This window comes from Halichoerus grypus, chromosome 2 (assembly GCF_964656455.1).
Source record: "Halichoerus grypus chromosome 2, mHalGry1.hap1.1, whole genome shotgun sequence".
In the NCBI taxonomy this organism is placed as follows: Eukaryota; Metazoa; Chordata; class Mammalia; order Carnivora; family Phocidae; genus Halichoerus; species Halichoerus grypus.
Window position 1 is genome coordinate 191,982,463 of NC_135713.1, and position 21,302 is coordinate 192,003,764.

Consider the following 21,302-nt stretch of genomic DNA (forward strand, 5'->3'; position numbering starts at 1 on the left):
CAGACAAACGCTCAGTGAAAGAAGCAGGAGTACATATTGTACGATTCCATTTATATGAATGAAGTTCAACAACAGGAAAAATGAACCCATGGTGCTAGAAGTCAGAATGGAGCCTTCCTTTGGAGGGGAACAATGGGAGAAGGCATGAGAGCCTTCTGGTGGGCGGGAAAGGGTCTACATTTTATTTATTATTTTTTTAAATGCTCTTTTTTTTTTAAGATTTTATTTATTTGAGAGAGAGAAAGAGCATGAGCATAAGCAGGGGGAGCGGCAGGCAGAGGGAGAGGGAGAAGCAGGCTCCCCACTGAGCAGGGAGACTGACATGGGGCTCGATCACAGGACCCAAGGGCCTTCTAAAGGGGGAAATTATGGTGTTTTTAACAAATGGTGCTGGTACAACTGGCTATCCATACACAAAAGAATCAAGTTGGACCCCATCCTTATACCATGTACAAAAATCAACTCAAAATGGATCCTAGATCTAAATAGAAGAGCTGAAACTATAAAATTTTCAGAAGAACACATAAGAGTAAATCTCTGTGACCTTGAATTAGGAAATGGGTATAGATATGACACCAAAAGCCCAAATGAAGAAAGAAAAAAAACAGATAAATTGGATGATATCAAAACTAAAAACATTCATGCTGTAAGTGATACCACCAAGAAAGTGAAAAGACAACTCACAGGATGGGAGAAAATAGTTGCTAATTATGTATCTAATAAGGGTATAGAATCCAGAATATATAAAGAACTATTATGACTCAAGAATAAAAGGACAAAAAATCCAATTTAAAAATGGGCCAAGGTTTTGAATAGACATTTCTCCAAAGCAGATATACAAATGGCCAAAAGGCACATAGAAAGATGATACTTGATATCATCAGTCATTAAAGAAAAGCAAATCAAAACCATAATGAGATACTACTCCTCACCCCGTAGGATAGCTATAATAACAATTTTTACAGAGACAATAAGATCTGTTGGTGAGGATGTAGAAGAATACACTGCTGGTGGGAATATAAAATGGGGCAGCTGCTTTGGAAAACAGTTTGGCAGTTCCTCAAAAGGCTAAATATAGAATTACCACGTGACCCAGAAATTCTACTGCTAGGTACGCACCCAAGACAATTAAAAATATATATCCACACAAAAACTTGCACATGAATGTTCACTGCAGTATTATTTGTAATAGCCAAAATATGGGGCAAAAACCAAACATCTATCACCTGATGAAGGACAAAATAAAATGTAATGTGTTCATACAATGGAATCTACAATGAATTATTACTCATTGAAGTATAGGTCAGGCTACAACAGGGATGAATCCTGAAAACAATATGTTAACTGGAAGAAGTCAGTCACAAAAGATTATGTATTACATGATTCCATTTACATGAAATGTCCAGAATAGCAGATCTATAGACAAAGGAGATTAGCTATTGCCAGGGGATGAGAGAAGTGAGGCCGGTGGGGAGGAGAGGCGGATGGGGAGTCACTGCTAATGGCAAGGAGTTTCTTTGATGGGGGATGAAAATGTTTTCAAATTAGATTGTAGTGATAGTTGCACAGCCTTGCGAATATATGAAAAAAGCTGAATTATACATTTTGATTAGGTGAATTATATGGTGTATGAGTTATAGCTCAAAGAAGCTGTTAAAAACAAGGGTGTGTGCGTGCATTTGTCTCCTAGTCTATTTCATGGCCTTGGCCCCATCCTGAGTTACAGGATCTGGAAGCTACAGGCCAGTTAAGAGATGGAGCTGAAAAAGCAAGACCATCTCCCAGCATGAACCCCAGATAGCAGCTGGGATAAACTTGGGGCTTTGTGTGTTCATGTGCACACTGGCATACAACTTCCAATCCGGGCTGTTCATGACACAAGAACAAATGTGAAATGGCAAAAGAGCTTAGGTCCACAGCTTTGACGATAGTTCTCAAGCCTCTGACCCACGGCTCTGTCCAGAAGATTCCCAGGGCTGGCTTCCCGCGGGTTATCAACAAAGTAGACTGGCTTATCCTAGAGCAGCACCGCCTAACAGAAATAGAATTCCAGTCACGTGTGTCATTTTAAATATTCTACTAGCCACATTTTTAAAATGTAAAAAGAAACAGGTAAAATTAATTTTGATAATATATTTAACTCAACATATCAAAAATATTTTCATTTTAACATGTAATCAATACAAATTTATTGAGACATTTCACATTCTTTTTTTCATACTAAGACTTCAAAATTCAGGGTTTATTTTGTACAGCTTATCTCGGTTTGGACTGGCCACACTTTAAGTGCTCGTTCAGCAGCCACGTGTGTGGCTTGTGGCTGCCATACTGGACAGCGCAATTCTAAGTCTGGTTCATGTTGCAAGATGAGTATTCTCAAAGCCTGGTATTTTAGAAAATACGAATTTAAAAATAACAAGCGCGAAGGAAGAAGCCAAGGCTCAGTGAGGTGAAGTGCCTGGCCTGAGGCAGTGGTTAAGGACAGAATCCATGGTCAGATGAAAATTATCTTCTCCATGGGGTCAATGTGAGATGACAAGAGACACCCATGGGAAGGGACTGGCACAGTGCCTCGCTCATATCCGCCAAGAGACATGAGGGGTTAGCGGGGAGAAGGTAGAGACCACTCCGGGTCACAAGCCGGAGATACCCTGCACCAGTTCTGAGACATTTCCCCAAGCCCGTCCCCTGAAAAGCTTGCACCACTCACCGGACTGGTGGGTGAGGACACCCCAAGGCTCCACGCAGCTTCGTCATCCTCCGGGGGCTTCTGCTGGCCACTCCCCTTGGCCATCGCTCTGGCCACCTCTCTCACGGGACTGGCAGGCTGTTGGCCTGAAGCGCTTCCTGAAGGGACAGCTTGGGCAGTGCCCAACTGCTGCAGGCCCAGGGCGCCAGGTGCCTGGGCAGGTGGCTCCTGCTTGCGGTGCCCATCTTGAGTGGCAGGGGATGCCTGGGCCGGGAGGGGCTCTGCGGGCACATCACACGGGATGCGGGCCTCTGGGCCGGGGAGGGAGAGTGAGGCCCGCCCTGTGGGAATCTCCGCTTCTCCGCTGAGTCCGCTCAGTCCGCTGGTTGGCACAGAGTTTACCTGGGCTTTGCTGAATTCCGACAACACCCTAGAAGTTTTTAAACAAAGAAACCTGTGTGACAGGTTGTCAGTGAGAATGCCCAAGGCTACTGGGGCAGTGGTAAGAAAACAAGCAAGGCCCTCATCATCCATTGCTCCTTGCTTCCACACAGTCCTCCTGTGACACGCCTCACGAAACTTCTCCCCCGCTGGGACTTCGGCAGAGTGGATGGCCAAGTGAGCCGGGGTGCCAGGATCTCCAGTGAAAAAGCTCACAGAGCTGAGGAAAGAACTGATGTGAATGGAAACTGGCTGCCCTTTGCTTTTGCTTTCTGAACAGGCTACTGCGGGCCTGGAGAGCTTGCTCAGCCACGCCAACAGCTGTGTGAGCAACCATCTCCCCAAGCTGTTGTGGCAGAGCCCCAGGGAACAGCGTCTCAGAGCAGGGCTCCCCAACAGCACAAGCAGCTGAGGCACCAAGAACCCACTCCCCGGGACGTGGACTTCGGGGATGTGAGGACCCACTTTGTTCCTGGAACAGTAAGTGGACAGCAGGGTCGGGGTGAGGTGCGAGGGCTGGTCCGCCTCAGAGCTGCACTGCCGGCGGACTCAGAGAAGCCAGCCGTTCCCAAGAACTGCCGCTGGATCAGCGTACACAAGGTGCGTGAGTGTGTGCGCAAGTATGCATGGGGTGTGCACCTGCTCACGCCTCCAGTGGGACTGGCTCTTCCTGCCCCTCAGGGGTGCACAGGGAATGCAGGGAGCCAGTGTTACTGCCTTTGTGTGCGTGTACGCGCACGCATGCGCGCGCGGAAACACACCCCCGGGCCATCTAAAACGTGCACTGGCTATAGCAGCTGCTCCCCCTTCTCCTGCGGCTTCTGAGAATCCAAGTTCTGTTTCTGAAGTAAACCTATTTGCTGTCTCCTCCTCTCCTTACGAACCCAGTAGAGTACGTCATGGGCAAATGCAGGTTCATATGGCAACAAAGCTAGCTGGGCCCAAGAGACTGCACGTATCTGCCCTAATAGCTTAGACTGGGTCAGAAGATATGTCAAACTCCCCTTAATGTTGGCTTATGGAAATGAGGATTTTAGAACACAGGTTTTTACCTTAACGTCTTCTGGCTGAGCTCTGCTCTTATTTACAATGTTAAAACCCCAAACAACATTTCAAGACATGCTAGCTAGTCAAGCACTGGTGACCAACCCATGCATTTATCGGCAACTGATTTTCAACCCAAGACATTTCAGTGGGTGAAGAATAGTCTTTTCAACAAATGGTGCTGGGATAAGTGAATAGGCCCATGGAAAAGAATGAAGTTGGACTCCTATCTCACACGATATAAAAAATGAACTCAAAATGGATCAAAGACCTAAAGGTTAAGAGCTAAAACTATAAAACTCTTAGAAGGAAATAGGTATAAATCTTTGGATCAGGCAATGTTTTCTTATATGACATTCAATGGATAAGCATCCAATAAAAAATAGGTAAGTTGGACTTCATCAAAACTAAAAGCTTTTGTGCTTCAAAAGGATACTATCAGGAAAGTAAAAACACAACCCACAGAATAGGAAAAAAAATCTGCATATCTTATATGCAAGTATTATCATATATCTGATAAAGGTCTAGTATCCAGAATACACAGAGCTCTTAACAATTCAATAGTACTAGAACGAATAATCCAATTGAAAAATGGGCAAAGGAGGGGTGCCTGGGTGGCTCAGTCAGTTAAGCATCTGCCTTCAGCTCAGGTCATGATCCCGGGGTCCTGGGATTGAGCCCTCGCATCGGGCTCCCTGCTCAGTGGGAAGTCTGCTTCTGCCCCTCCCTCTGCCTCCTCCCACCTCCCTGCTCTCTCGTGCTCTTGCTCTCTCTTCAAATAAATAAATAAAAAATATATTTTTTTATTTAAAAAAGAAAAATGGGCAAAGGATTTGCAGAGACATTTTTCTAAAGGTATACAAATGGAGAGCAAGTATATGAAAAGATGCTCAATATCATTAGATAGCACTGAAATAAAAATCGAAGCCATAAGACACTACTTTATGCTCACCAGGATGCCTATAATAAAAAAAGACAGAGAATAACAAGTGTTGGCAAAGAGGTAGAGGAAATGGAACTCTTACACACTGCTGGTGGGAATGTGAAATGGTGTAGCTTCTGTGGAGAACAGTTTGGTAGTTCCTCAAAAAGTTAAATATAGAGTTACCATATGACTCAGCAATTCAACTCATGGATATATACCCAAGAGAATTAAAAGACAATGTCCACAGAAAAGTCGTACATGAATGTTCACAGCAATATTATTCATAATAGCCAAAAAGTAGGAATAAAACAAATGTCCACTAACTGATGAACAGATAAACAAACTGTATATCCACACAATGGAATATTATTCAGCCATGACCCATGCTATAACATGGACGAACCTTGAAAACATACTAAGCGAAGGAAGGTGGTCACAAAAAGCCACATATGGTATGATTCCATTTATATTCAAGTGCAGAATAGGTAAATCCATAGCTAACAGGTAAGGGGTTTCCTTCCAGGGTGATGAAAGTATTCTTCAATTATATCACAATGATGTTGCACAACCTTGTGAATATAGTAAAACCCACTGAATTGGACACTTTAAAATGGTGACTTTTATGGTAGGTGAATCATATCTCAACAAACAAGGAGGTGACCTATCAGAAGAAGGTGTAAATGTGTTGGTGGAATAGTTATGGGGGGAGGCAGGGGGCTGCTGGTTCTTGCTCTAGGCCTCACTCTGAAAACAGACCAATGAGAATCCAAAAGTACAGCTTGCAGTGAGCAGACACTGAGGCTCATGGGTTCTGGACACAAAGGGGTAGTTTCCACAGGCAGAGAAGGAAGGGACATTTGCTAACCAATTGCTTGTATCCAAACCATTGTGACAGAATGGGGCCACTTTCTGAGATGAGCTAGGGAGGCAGATTTTTGACAGATGGCCCCTGTGAGGTCCCAGCTCCACGTGGAGTCCTGAGAGGTGGGGTGGTAACCCGATTAAGAGCAGGGCTCCAGCGTTCTGCCTTTGGTTGGCACACTGCCGGGCCCCACAATAGGTTCCTAAAGTTCACAGACTTCATTCCCTTCCCTGTAAAACATGCATGGTAACAGCACCCACCTGTTAGGACTGTGTTAAAGGCTATGTGAGATAACATAGGTAAAATGCTTGGTAGTGTGTCTAGCACAAAACAAGTACTCAATAAACTTTAACCTCAATTTGTCACCGTGCCTGTTCTTACCATCACTGGTAAGACTGCTTAGCCTCCATGGACCCGAATATAAAAATGTAAGGAAAGGAGAATTATATTCACTAGCATTACCAAAACAGTTATCAATTATCAATGAATCCTAATCTGTAGACAAATTTTAATGACAGAGTAGACTGGGTGTTGGAATAAAGAAATGCCACCCAACAGCAAGAAGCCTGTGTGATAAAACAGAGCTTCTGCCAAATCAACGCCAAGGTCAAGGTGAAATAAAGTTCACAGAGCCTCACCAGAATCAGTGCTGGCCGTCAGGACCCAAAGAGGGTAAGAGAGACATATACATCAAGTGCAGAAAAGTGCTAGAGTTTTTTTTTTTTTTTTTTTTAAGAGATGAGATTTTCAAGGGAAGGCAAAAGAAAATTTTCAAATCCTTTGAAGAAAATGCAACATTGGACTGAAACCACTCCAGTCTGTCCGCTTTTGTTCTGTCCAGCTCAGGGCACTGTTTTTCAAAAACTGTCTATTCAAAAATTCTAGAACTTTGTGCTTTCATTTAGAAGACACTGGAAAAAAAAAGATGTATTATATACATACATATATATGTGTACGTAGAGGTACAGATGTGAAATAAACAAAAAGCATGGGCCGGAGGATCTGGATGACCACCTCATAAAGTACCCCTGCCAAGAGATTCTGAGCCTGAGCTTCTCCTGAGCATGTGGACTGGCATGTGGTGGTCCATGGCACCATCTGGCAGTCAGGGGACACTATTAAAAGCATGGAGGAGGGCTGCATATACGAAGAATCCTTTCCTCCAAGAGAAGGCCTTATGACAACGACATTTGACAAATATCACTAACCACGGTTTTGCAGCTGTGTGTATCGAGACAAGTCGTGGGAGAACTGACATCACAGGGACGCCAGTAGTAAAATGACAATGACACCACCTACCGAGCACTCACCCTGTGTCTAGCACTGCTCTAAGCACTTTACATGCCTCAACTCATTAATTCTTCCTAGCATTCTTAACCCCATTTTGCAGATGAGGACATCAAGGTCAGAAAGGTTGAATAACTTGCCCAAGGTCGCGAAGCTGGTTAATGGAAGACTCCAGCGGTCTGGCTCCTGACTCCACATTCCTAACCACTAGACTGTAGTCGTGCTTCTCAGTGATCACTGTAATTCAGACCCAACCAACACAAAAGAAGCTATTCAGGGCATCAATCCTCTGTTCACAAAGCAAACTGCAATTTGGTTTCCGGAAAAGATTAAATTAATACATTTCACTTGGAATGTTATGTGTTTTGTACTTTCTGTTTAATCTGTCAATGTTTTGATTTTACAGTTGTAGGAGTTATAAACCCATGTTATTTATGCCTAATTTTAAGTTACAAATATTTAAGTAATATAATAAAAATAAGTGAACTCTTAAACATTGATGAGAATCTTTACTCTTAAGACATACCCCCTAAGAAGAGCTGGTGCGGGTTGTGTGTTTGTGCATCTGTGTGCTCCCAGTGGGTGCTGGTTCCTCACACCACTGCCCAGTGCTGGTCTGTACGTCCTGACCCTCTTCCCTCGAGTTCTCCCATAACGCCCAGGACAACATTTCCCACACAGGGTGGATGGTCACTGATTCAATGACCTGAAGCTGGAAATTTTCCAATCACAAGACTCATGAAATATAAAAGCAAGACACATGACAAAGACACGTGGCTGGCCTGTGGGAGGAGGGAGAGAACGAAGGGCTCAGATAGGTGAATGAACCCAAGTCACGCCACCCGCCCAGTGGATAGGTGGGGATTGCTCCTTTCCAGCATGTTCTATCTAAATTCTTCCGTTTGACATTTGAAAGTTCTAGCTAATGTGCTCAGTCCTCAGAAGCCACTTCAGGGGTCTACCAGACGCTGTTATGTGTGCAACTCACTCCCAGGCATCTGATCTGATTCGCAGACAGCCATATGAGGGAGTCTCCATTTTAAGATTTATTTATTTGTCAGAGAGAGAGAGAGCAAGCGAGCAAGAGCACAAGCAGGGGGAGCTGCAGGCAGAGGGAGAAGCAGGCTCCCCGCTGAGCAAGGAGCCCAGTGAGGGACTTGAACCCAGGACCCTGGGATCACTACCTGAGCCAAAGGCAGAAGCTTAACGACTGAGCCACCCAGGCGTCCCGTGGGAGTCCCCATTTTAAAGATGAAGAAACAACTTCAAAGAGTCAGCAGTTTGGCAGCCGTTACTGAACTTGTAAGTGGTAGAATAGGACTTGAAACTAGATCCACTGCAAGCCAGTCCACACCAGCACCCAATCTGGTGTTATTCCTACACCAGCTGGGAACCCTGTAAAGGCCTGAACCAAGAGGGTGGGGAGCACCCAGGAGTAGATAAGAAGGTCCTAAACACAGGCTGGGGGAGCATGGCTGAAGGAAGTACTTAATAAAATTTACCATTTTCTACCTATTAGATGAGCAAATATCCAAAAGTTTGATAATACATTCTGCTGACAAGGCTGAGAGCACAAAGGCCCATCCCTGACAGAAGGTAACCAGGCAGTATCTGTGAAAACCACACATTAATGTATCCTTTGGCTCAGCAATTCTGTTTCTGGGAATTTACTGAACAGAGTTACTTGCATAGAATTAAAAGACCACATACACAAAGTTATTTATAAAAATGTGAACTCCAATGCCCATTAAATACAGGGCTGGTTAAATAAACTAACCAGCGATGGAAAAATAGGCAATTAAAAAAAAATAATAAAGAAGCTCTGATAGGACACTCCAAAACAAAAACTCTGATATGATCTCTTCCAAAACAAGATGTCAAACAGTGTATTTATAATAGCTTTTGTGGGAAAGGGGGCAGGGATAAGAAATAAAAAAAATTTAAAAAATCTGTATATTCATATTTGTTAGATGCATTTAGAAACATCAGAAGAAAATCTAAGGAATTAATAACTGTGGTGACAGAGGTGTGAAAGGCTTTTTACCGTATGCATTTTAGCCTTTTTCTAACCATAAAAATAGATCATCTATTCAAAAATTACTGTTAAAAAGCCTGGATAAAGAAGGCTCTGCTTGTGGTGAGCATGGCATAACACAGACATGGTGAATCACTATGTTGTACACCTGAGACTAGTATAACATTGTGTATCAACTATATTCAAATTAAAAAAATTTTTTTAAAGAGAAGGCTCTGTCCAGGCTCCCTCCTCTAGTCAAGTTCTTTGTTCCATGGACTCTTCCTCCATACACCTGTTGGCCCCTTTTGTCTGCCATATCCTCCAGTCATTGTTCAGGGTCTGTGTCCTTCCAAGGCCTTCTGGGAGGTCACAGAGGAGCACCCTTAATCTGTTATGCTTCATTGCATTTTTTGGAATTGTAAATATCACCGTGAACTCTTAGTTTCCTTCCCTCTAGAGGCAATAATATTTTACAATGCGCCTCAGAGAAATGAGGTAACTTGCTGAAGTTCACCCAGGGGCAGCACTGGATGGAGCCTGATCCAGCTCTGAGCCCTACCTAAATCCATCCTCCTCACAGCCCCATGTGGCCTCCAGTTACAGGTCCCAGCACCTCCAGTCCCTGAGGAAGACAGCCGATGTCCCCTTTGTCTCTCTTTATGCCCTTATAGAGGTCAGTGCTCAATGACAGGCAATCACATGCTATAGGAAGGGAGACTTGAAAGAGGAAGAGAAGGAGGTAGGCAGGAAGAGAGTGGGGGAAGGAGTGGGGGAGGAGCACTCACTCTTGCAGAGACGGGTCTGAATCCTCAGCATTTGCTGTCCCCAGGTCTGAGTTGTAGGACATGGGCTCCTCAGAACGGTCTGGACTCTTGCAGCCATTCTCTTGGAGTAGGCAGCTATCAGAGTTTAGGCTGCAAGACAGCTGGGACGAACTGGCCGTGTCCAGGCTGAGGGAGGAGGCCGTGAGCTTCCTGTTCCGTCGGATCTTGTGGCCTGAGTGCTGGACTTCGATGTCCTCTGAGCCTGAGGAATGGGAAATTGAATCCAGAGACTCTTTCCGCTGTAGTTCTGTCCCGGAGGTAGTGAGGGGGTCAAGCTCAGAGAGCGGGCAAAGCCCAGAGAGAGCCAGTGGGGTAAGCGTCCACTCGTTTAAGATGGCGGACTTGTAGGAGAGCTCGAAGGATAAGGATGTTAGTCCCTGCAGGAAGCTGAGGAGGAACTCCCCCTCCTCAGCATCTCGAAGCAGGGCTGTGGGCTGATAATACTCGCACAGGTGGGCCGGCTCCTGGAGGAGGAGCTTCAGGTAGCACTCCATCAGGCCGTCGTTGAGGGCCAGCCTCAGCCAGGCCCGGCAGCGGCCCACGTCTGTGCTCACAAAGATCAGGTGCTCCAATTCCGAGATGATGTGCCTGGGGATGGGGAGGACAGGCTTGTTTCAAGAAATGATTTCCAATCACTGAAGGTCTTGTTTTATCCACTGGTTAGCAAAAGCCCATAATAACGACTGCCCATATATACAGGCTCGAAAAAATCTTGGATAATAGTGCTCTACGGGAAATTTAGAAATATTAAGCTATAACCCCCAACTTTTTGAGGTTGCTGTCATAAAGGATAATCACCATTTTCATTACAACTACCTGGGGGACCCCTGACATCATGTGCTCATCCAGCACACATCTGATGAGCCCCTAAGTGCAAGTCTTTGGAGCTGTGAAGATACAGGGTAAAGACATGGTCCTGCCCTCAATCCAGGTAACCACCTTTCACAGGCACACTGAGGTGAACCCTGTTGTCAGCAGAGCTGGGGTGGGAGTAGGCAATCATTTCCGGGTCACAGTAAGAAAAATGCCATAGAAAAGGCAGTATCTGAGTTGGGCCGCGAGGGATTTCAAGAGGCGAAAACGGAAGGAGAACCTTCTAGGCACAAAGGACTGACAGAAAAAACGCACCAAGGGTGGGAAAGCAACAGCTCTGTAACAGGAGTGGCGAGCACATTCCGATTACAACCTGGGGAGGAGGAGTGGGTGATTGGGTTGCAAAGTCAGGTTATGCAGGGTCTTGAGGATGCAACTGGTAAGGCAAAGCGGGGCAGTGGTCCCCACGCCTGGCTATGCATCAGAATCACCTGGGAACTTGGTCAGGATGCAGATTCTGGGCCCCCTGCCTAGTGAATCAGACTCCAGGCTAGCATTTGAGAGCCTGAGGGTTTTTACACAGCAAAGTGACTTGACCACAGTTATGCAGGCGTCTTGGTGGGCCGCTCTGGATAAGATCATATCCCACATGTACCAAACTGAGTTCCTGAATCCTTGATCTGATGCAAATGCCCCTCTTCTGACTACCATGGTGCCCTGCGCATGTCTCACCCGTGGGAGTGCAGACCAAGCTCCGCGGGGCTCCGTTAGCGAGCTCTGGTTAGCTTCAGCTCAGTCAGTGCTGCCCCGCTGACTGGGCTAAAGAGAGAGAATGAGCTAAGGAGGACAATGAGAAAGCCACTGTCACCCAGGAGTGGGGTAAGAACCTGAGACGGGGCAGCGGCAGGCAGCAGGAAGATAGAGACCGACAAGGCACCTCAGGCCGAAGGTGGCATCAAGTAGCCCTTCGAGGCCCAGGGCCAGCTGCTTCCTCCACAGCCCAGGCGGTCAGCGGTAGGGCCACGGAGACAACCATCCCAGGGTGAATAGTCAGATGATCTGGATTCCACTTTTTTTAAAGAATGCCATCCTTTGTTACGAGTATAATATTTAGCAACACAGATGTTCAAACATTCTAAGGCAGGGTCGGCAAACTTCTTTTGTAAAAGGCCACATAGTAAAGATTTTAGGCTTTGCAGGCCGCACATTCTCGGTTGCAACCACCTCAGTTTGCCACGGTGTGGTAACGGTGGCCCGGCTAAAGGCGACCAGCCGGGCGCTTGAAGCAGCCCCCAGCCATTGCCTGAGGGCTGAGGGGCTCTTGAGGCTTGATCTAACAATAACCCCTACCTCACCCATCTCTGTTCTAGAACAGAGTGTCTCTGTTGCTTTCCCGTACAGCTGGCGAGGGAGAGCCCCGTGTCCCCCACTCTGAAGCTCCTCCCCACAACAAAACCTCCCCAGCTGATCTCACTTGTGGGTGACGGCTTTCAGGAGGGGCCAGAAGACAGGCTGAGGAAGAGGCTTCTGGTGGGCGCTTTTCTTCCTTTTCCCTCCGGCCTCGGCGCGGATGTGCTTGGCGTGCAGGCCGTGGATAAAGACGGCCTCCAGGGCACTGCACATGGTGTTGGCATCTCCGTCTTCACTAGTGACCACCATGTCCGAGGACACGTACTGCTTCTGCAACGCCTTCACGGATCCCACTAGCTTCTTCTTGATGACCTAGTCAGCGCCAGACATAACACAGCCTTTAGGAGATCCTGCAACGTACCTGCTCATTGCCACGTACACAAGCAACCACACACGTGCACCCATGTGTGTGTCTATCTAGCAAAACTCACACAAGCTAATTATAGAAAACAAAGACAAAGCCTAGAGAAGAAAAGGAAAATCACATACTTACACCACCCAGGGGTACTGATATTTTTTTTTTGCAAAGACATTTGTATATTTTTGTTTTGTTTTGTTTTTTAAACTGAACCTCAAACGAAAACAACAGCAGCAACAAAAGAAACTGAACTTCAGTGAATTGATAGCCATATAAATCTTGTGTTTAAATACCGGCTCCGTCACAGTTACAGCTTTGGGGGCTCGGGGAACCCACCTAGGACAGCGGGGAAGCGGTCTACCTTATTCATGGGACTACGATCCCACCAAGAGGCAACAAGTGCTGCTTTAGAACAAGAAAACAGGAGCAAGGTCTACACTGAGAAAGATCCTACACTGGGCAGTCAGAGGCCCAGGTTAGTGTTAGCTCTGTCGGCCACCAGCTGGGTCACCGCAGACATTTCACTTAACCTTGCTGATCTTAATGCCCTCATCCGTTAAACAGAAAGCGTACTTCCTGAACTATAGCACTGCGGGGATTACCCCGAGGGCAGGACTGGTCTTTTATTCATCCTTGGGTCCTTGACACTTGGCATGGTGCCTGGCACATATACGTACTCAGTTAATGTTGGTTCTGTAAGTAAATTATAAAATACATACACATAGAATCCTTTGGAAATGTAAGGACAGTTCGGTCATACTAGAAGCGTGTCAAAATTACCTAAGTGTCTGGAAAAAGACTAGAAGGAAATGCAGAAAAACTGGCTTGAATTGTTAGCTGATAGGATTACGGATAAATATTTTACTGTTTTATTTTTATTTTAGCCCAAACAGTTCATGTTAATGTTCTCTTAAGTCTAATGTTCTTTTTTTTTTTTTTTACAACAGTTTTAATGAGACCTAATTTACATAGCATAAAATTCACTCATTTAAAGTATACAGTCCAATGGTTTTGGGTATATTCACAGAATTGTGAAACTATAACCACTACCTCATTTCAGAACATGTTCATTGCCTCAGAAAGAAACATCGTGCCCATAAGCAGTTAACTCCCTATTCGCCTCTCCCCCAATCCCTGGCAACCGCTCATCTACTTTCTGCCTTGATGGATTTACCAATTCTCGACATTGTGTAGACACGGAGTCATACAGGGTGCGGCCTTCTGTGTCTGGCTTCTTGCACTGGGCCTATTACCAAGGTCTGTCTATGCTGTCGCCGTGTATTGGGACTTCCTTTTTATTGCCCCATAATATTCCACTGTATGGACACCTCACATTTTATTTATCCATTCACCCATTACTAGACATTTGGGTTGTTCCCACTTTTTGGCTATAATGCTGCTATGAACATTCATGCACATGTGTTTTCAGTTCTCCTGGGTATATACCTAGGGGTAGAACTGCTGGGTCATGTGTAACTCTGGGTTTAACTTTTTGAGGAACTGCCAAACTGTTTGCTACGACAGCTGCACCATTTGACATTCCCACCAGCAATGCACGAGGGTTTGAATTTCTCTACAAGGCCACCACTTACTCTTATGTCATTCTGATTCTAGCCATCCCAGAGGTGTGAAGAAGCCTCTCGTGGTTTTGAATGCATTTGCCTAATGTCTGATGATGTTAGGCATCTCTTCATGTACTTATGGGTCATATGTATGCCTTCTTTGGAGAAATCCTTGGTCCTCAGGTAGCCTATATTAAATCACCATCATTTTTTATAAATTCCCATTAATCACCGATAAGATGTTCTAGAAAGGGCAGGATCTCCTTAGAGCCTGCTCTGCTATAACTTTTTCTCAACCCGAGGACTCACTTTCCGGACAGTCCTCGTTCATTTCAAAGCAAGAAAAATCAATGAAATGGCTGTCCTGTGCACCCTTCCCCACCCTTGAGCCTCCCTTGCTGCCTACCGGGATGGCAGCCCGGGGGTCCAGTCCATTCTCCACCACTGAGAGCATTTCCACTCACAAAGCAGCACCCTCGGAGAATCACATGACACCTGCAGAGACAGATGGTGGCCAGATGAGCAAGTTCCAGCTCACCACCCTCAGCCAATTCGCTCCCACCCCCCACCCCGCCCCCCGAGGCAGCAGGTCAGCCCATCTTCCTCAAACTGCAATGGAAGGGCGTTTGAATACAAAAGTAAAAGCTAAGAGTGGATTTTAAGGAAGGAAGTGAGGAAGGAAAACAAATCTGAGGGCTTGGATCTCAGGAGGTGAGGAGTCCTGTGCGCCATGGGTGGGTCCAGCCCAAGCAGTGCTTGGAAAGGGCTCCAGATTCCACACCCAGTGCGGGCACAAAAAGCAGGGTGTGCAAGGCTGATTTAGACATGGAGCTAAGGGTGCAAGGGGGATGCTGCAGCTGAAGGTGCCAAGGGCCCATATGGACCAGGAAGCAGGGGTTCACAATTCACATTCGGGGCCTGGGCCCTGCAACTATCCCCTCTGACTCCTGTCCCAGTCTGGTGTCTGCCAGCTCAGCAGTGACAGGGATAACTGCAACAGCTTCCAAAGGGAGGGCTCTCTGGCCACACGTCTGCTTCTCCTTCAGGCGCCAGGGTCTAAGCTGGAGCAGCACAGGGACATGTCTAAAGGGAAACGGGTCTGACTCTCGATTTGCCACTAACCAGCTACCCATGCTGGGGCACCTTATCAGACCTCTCAGATGGAGATATGAATGTGGAAAATGCCTAGCACAGGGCCTGAAGGTACTAAGGAGAAATGGCACCTACAACCCTAGTGTTTGTGGCCATCCAAACCTATAGGCAAAGATTGCCAGGGCATGAATGCGCATGCACAAGTAGCTGAAGTGACTCCCTCAGGGCACTGGCTTCCTCCTGGGGGGTGGCTGAGGTGGGAGGGCTTCAACCTGAGCCTGAGCGGGGGGCTGCTGGCTGGCCTGGCCCCACCCCAGCCACCTGGATGGACAGCATGGGGCAGGCACCTTCCCATCTAAACAGATTTCCAGTGACCACAGAGCCTGAGCAGGAGGAGACACCAAAAAATAGGTCATTGGCCAAAGAAGTTAATAAAGCCAAGGCATGCTAAATGGATTTTGTACTCTTTACATATATTGCTTCTTGCATTCCTCCTAGTCACCCTAGGAGGGCTGTTTTATTATCCTGATCTAACAGATAAGAAATAGAAGCTGACCCAGGTCAAGGAACTTCCCAAGATTCCAGGGCTGATAGTGGCAGACTCCACCACCTCCCTCTAGGACGAGGTCAACCCTTCTGGAAGAGGCGAATGTGAGCTAGGGCTAAGGGATGGGTAGGGAGGGAGTAGGGGGGTCTGGGAGGAGGGCTCTCCAGCTGGGGGCCCAGCTGAGGGGGTGCAAGGGAACATCAAGGTCAGTCTGGTGGGAAAGATTTACAGAGAACAGCGGAGCATGGAGAACAGCAGGGTGGCCCGAAATGATGTTAGATGCTCTGATTCAAGCCCTGGCCTCTGGAGCTGGCCAAGGGTAAACAGGACCCAGAGCCAACCTTCCTAAGGAAGGGCATGCAGAGGGAGGTAGGTGTGTGTGGGGAATGGCCCCTGCAGCACCAGCTCTGGTCAGCCCATGACAGACTGGCAGGAAGAGCGCGCCGGCCCCTGGCCACAGCCCCTGTCTGACTGCCTCTCCCTCACCATGTTCCTGGCTCCTACCCGCCTGGAGTTCTCAGGACCCTCCTCTGCAGACCAGCTCCATGCTCTGGCCACCAGGACGACTGGAAAAGGCTGCAGTCAGAGTCCCTCCTGAAATTGTGCCTGATCCTGGAGGCGAGGTTCCTTCAAGGTTACCCTTTACAGCCCTGCAGGTCAAGTCCAGGTTCTCTGGCTCCAAGACCCTGGCATCCAATCCCTTTCAGCAATTCCAGAGGCCTAAGGCCTGCCTTCAGTCCGGTCCTTCCCAACAGAGCCTCAAGCTCCAAAACTGCCCTTCCCTCAGGCAGCCTTATGACTTGGACCTCAACAATTTGAATGGTAGGTCCATTAAGGCCTCATTAATTAATTAACCAAAAATAATAGAGTATTCACGGAGGGAGGGAGGGAGGCTTCTCAGTGAGTGGGTGCTCTGGCCAAGTCAGGGTCTGCTAAAAAAAACAAAGCCAACGGACACTGAGAGATCAGAGCAGGGGCAGATAGGAGACAACTGTGGCCTAAAACAAAGTGAAGAGTCAGAAAAGCCACAAAATGACAACAGCGCAGAGAAATCCAGAAGAGCCACTTGACAATTCACAAAATAGGATGAGACTCTGGGGTCAGGCCAAAGTTAAGGGCACATCTTTCTTTGCAAGAAGCCAGAGCACCCTACCGAGGCTTGTCTGTTCCCTAACACCTCAGGGAGGCAAGAAACCAGCTCAGAGGCAGGAACGTGACAGTCTATGAGATCTCTGGGGTCTGGGTCTCCTGACTGCTAGGTCAGCAGGGCTCCTGGGGGGCCCAGACCCCCAATCTACCGTCCTATGGGACTGGCTTCACTTCCTATCCTCAGAACAGTCTTCACTGACACCAAGAACCAAACCAAAGAGGGGTGTCTCTTCGGGACACCCAGGCTGAGGAGAGCAAATAGAGAGTTTCAAACATCACAAGTGCAGTTGAGCAGAAAAGGTGAGTGGCGTCTGCCTTTAGGAAACTCCAACCCATCCTAAGTCTACTTCCGTCCCTCAGCATTGATTCACCCTGGCACAGGATCTCATTCTCTAATCTCATTTAATTCTTAAAACAATCCTGTGAAAGGAGGATGATTATCTCCCATTTCATAGAGGAGAAAACGGAGGCTCAGTAGAAACAGGTCTCAGGTAAAGGACAGAATTCTTTGGTTTCCTCATTCCAAGTCCTGTGCCTTTCACCAGATCAAACTGTCTCAGGTCCTTGGTTCAAAGAGCTGCAGGCAAACTTATTACTCAGAGACCGTTTAGGGGCACTCAGAAGCTCCATTTTATTAAAGAAGGCCTAAAACCAACAAGAAACAATCTTGCCCGTCAGATCTGTAGCATAACAAAGGGGCAGGCCCACACACTCAGGTGCCCCATCTCCAACAGCTGGTTTTATAAATGGAAACAGGCACTGGGACCCCGATCTTCCCAGAAAGGCCCGTGGAGCCCCTGGCCCAGATCAGCGGAGCTTGCTTCCAAGAACTGTCCTGTTCCCAGGCCAGCCCTGTAGATACTCCCAAAGTATCCTCGGAGCACAGATTCTTTCCACGGTAGCTAGGTTTCAGAACTGTCCTTTCTTAAATGTTCCTACACACAGGAAGGAGACATTCTGGTTGATTTTCTTTATTATACGCCCTTCTATATACTTCCAATTTCACTTCCTCCAGAGACTAAGGAAGAATGAAAAGAGGAGAAAGGCCCAGATGAGACTTACATTAAAAGAAGAAATGGATGACCTGGCTTCACCGCTTTCGAAACACTCCATTCATCAGTAAACAGCAATCTCCTCTTCTTGGAGACTTCCCCGCCATCCGTGACAGCCTCAGTCTCCACAGCCTGAATCCGATCCTGCACCTGGCTATGCAGAACAACAGGCCGGTGTTTAAGCCCTCCAGCTGCTGTACCAGGTGATGAGTCAGGGTTTTCAGTTGGAAACAAATGACAAAGTTATCTTCTGATTCAGAAAGGCAGCTGATCCTTCAGACATGTGAGTGCTGGGTGAGTAAACAGCACCTCCTTCCACCTGAAGAAAGTTGGAGTTCTGGACAAGGGTCCTGTGAGGGGTGGGATGGGTGTGTGTGTGTGTATGGGGGTGAAGGCAACTAGGCCTTTGAAGCAACTGAATCCCAGCTGGAGGGCAAGAAACTTCTAGCTTGTGATTCTCAGTCTAAAGGCTAGTGGGTGAGGCCAGAAATGTGAAGTCTATGAACATTGGGTATCTTTCTTTACTCCCTCCCTCCTCCTACCCAACAACACCCATCTCCCCCACATTCTTTTTTTTTTTTTAAGATTTATTTATTTTTGAGAGAGAGAGAATGCACATGAGTGGGAGGAGGGGCAGGGGGAGAGAGAGAGAGAATCTTAAGCAGGCTCCATGGCCAGCATGGAGCCCAATGCGGGGCTCGATCTCACAATCCATGAGATCATGTCCTGAGCTGAAACCAAGAGTCAGACACTCAACTGACTGAGCTACCCAGGCGCCCTGCATCTCCCCCATATTCTTTTTTTTTTTTTTTTTTAATATTTTTATTTATTTATTTGACAGAGAGAAAGACAGCGAGAGAGGGAGCACGAGCAGGGGGAGTGGGAGAGGGAGAAGCAGGCTTCCCATTGAGCAGGGAGCCTGATGTGGGGCTCGAACCCAGGACCCTGGGATCACGACCTGAGCCGAAGGCAGACGCTTAAGGACTGAGCCACCCAGGCACCCTCTCCCCCATATTCTTGTCCCACATCCCTTAGGATTCCAGCAAGGACCAAACTCTGAAGGAATGAAAGCAGAAACTTTGCCCAACTCATTCACCATTGCATTTCTAGTGCCTAGAACACTGCATGGCACACAGTGGTGCTCAAAATATACTTGCTGAATGAACAGATGAGTAAAATAAAAAGGCTCAGGGAGAAGTTGAGGTATACAACTTTTCAGTGATAGGGCCACTGTGGAATTCCTTCCATTACACCAAGCTACCAACTGGCTGAAAACCCTTTAGATATATCACACCTTAGTCGGGGGGGGGGGGGGGGTAGGGGGATATTGAAGGTAGAAGAGCATTCAATTTTCAAAGAAGTGAGACTCTAAATGGCAAGCAAAGACAATGGGTCCTCTTTGGGGCCCTTTACAATTGCTGTGAAATGGCCAATCCTTTGGAGCCTGGTCACCAGAACTAAGAGGGGATGTGCACCCAACAAGCCCAGGAGATTATAAATATTAACAATGGGGCCTGGATGCCTCAAGAAGGTCTAGCTACTCTGAGATAACTTGGCTCTCTGAGTTCATGGGTCATCAAAATGGTCAAAACTCAATGATCCAGTACCTGCAAAAAGAGGAAGCAATTCAACAGCCTCTGAATCCACCTAGGCCTCAGCCTCCCCAGGACCACTCACCTATACTCTTCACAACATGTAACATCACCTCTGGTACTGTGTTTCCCTGTGTTCGGTATTGGGACTAATCTGCAATCAGCTCTGGCTGGGGGGAGCACTGGGTGAGGGTCCTTTCTAAGTGCCAGGACAACACTTTTGGACGTGGCTCTGTGACCACAGCCAACCCCACATGGTAGGACCCTCTGAGTTTCTACAGATTACCATCCAAAAGGAAGTGGTAGGTTTCCACTGTCCCAGGCTCAATGAGTAGCCATCCCTCACCTTCCAGGTATTTGGATGATACCTACCATTCCAGCAGACAACACAAGTAATGTAAGATGAACGCTAGAAACACAATCCTTGGGGACAACAGGTACAGGGGACCAGACATCCAGGAAAAACCCTTGAACCACAGGAGATGGAGCTCTACTCCTCCACACTTATTTACCATCTGAGGCCCTGTACCCATCGAGCTGCTCAGCAACTGCCTGGCTCTGAGGAAGCACCTTGACTTGGCTGTTGAGGGGAAGCAGGTGGGGTTGGCAGGGGGCTGCACTAAGTTCTCAGATCAAACGGGGACCACGTCAAGGGAAGAATGGGTGCAGAGTTGGGGTGAAGAAATGGGGACATGGAGACCTCATTTTAATAAGACTGGGGAGGGGTGGTAGGAACTGGGGCAGCAAGAGTTGGGGGCAGTTTAGCAAAGACTTAGGGATGAAGTGTCCTCGGGCCGGCTGGAGGTGATAAGAAATTATGTGGTGGGCTCGGAAGTTAGGGGTTGAGTCTGTGAGGACAAGAAGATACATGTAATAAGACTTAGGATAGGGCTGAGATCAGAGTTATTAAGAAGAGGGGGTGAGCTCAACAGAGCGTCTGCTTTGGTGGTAGGTATTAAATGAGGCTGGGTGGAGGTGGGGTGTTACGGCTGAGCAGACCTTGGGGGCTGGGGGGCTGGGGGGCTGGGATAAGAAAGGTGAGCCAGAATAGGGGAAAACCAGAATGGTGGGGATCAGAGGAGGCTGGCGTGGAACACTGGAGTTGCCCAAGGGGTTGAGGGGTGAGGAGGAGATGCGTTAGAGGGAGGCCGAGGGATGTGGCTGCGCTGGGGGATGGAACTGGGCTACCGTGGGGTCAAAAGTGTGGCTGCATTTACGCAGCACCAGTGGTGAGGGGGTGGGGGGTAGGGGCTTGGCTCGGGTCCCGGGCGGGAGAAGATGGAGGGGACGGGTCAGCAGTGGCTGTGCGGGCTGAAGGCTCGGGTCCGAGTGGGGTGGGGTGCGGGGCTCAGGCGGGGAAGGGAAAGGGCTCTAAAGCAGGACAGTGTCAAGGCAACCAGGGGTTTGGGAGCATGGACAGGGCTGGTGGCCCACCGCCCGTTCGCGTCTCGGCCCCGCCGCCCCTTCTCGCCCTCCTCGCCCCCGACCCCTAACTCACCAGAGGGAGCGGCGACGGGGCGAGGGGCACTCGTGGCCGCTGCAGCCTCTAAACCTCCGACCCGAAGCTGCGGCCTCTCCCCCACTGACAACAGGAAACGGCGCTCGCGGCGCCTGACGCCATCACGTCGGTTCAGCGCC

The 21,302-nt window shown here is 47.8% G+C and overlaps 1 protein-coding gene across 8 annotated transcripts in view; it reads right to left on the reverse strand.

Annotated features, from left to right (window-relative positions):
• The window catches only part of PLEKHM1 (pleckstrin homology and RUN domain containing M1), a 45,921-nt gene extending 24,623 nt beyond the window's left edge, over nt 1-21,298 (reverse strand). For 4 of the 8 annotated variants that reach the window (XR_013445131.1, XM_036096637.2, XM_036096646.2 and 1 more), the window contains exons 1-5: nt 21,163-21,298; nt 18,083-18,226; nt 12,377-12,624; nt 10,051-10,677; nt 2,711-3,119 (exon numbers count right to left, since the gene is read on the reverse strand). Coding sequence is in view for 7 of the 8 variants with exons in the window: in XM_036096637.2 (XP_035952530.1) it covers nt 2,711-3,119; nt 10,051-10,677; nt 12,377-12,624; nt 18,083-18,133 (1,335 nt within the window). In the remaining variant the exon portion in view is untranslated. Of the gene's footprint in view, nt 1-2,710; nt 3,120-10,050; nt 10,678-12,376; nt 12,625-14,638; nt 14,728-18,082; nt 18,267-21,162 lie in introns of all 8 variants that reach the window. The other 4 variants (XM_036096640.2, XM_036096644.2, XM_036096639.2 and 1 more) reach the window with 4 other exon arrangements.
• Between the last annotated feature and the right edge of the window lie 4 nt (nt 21,299-21,302).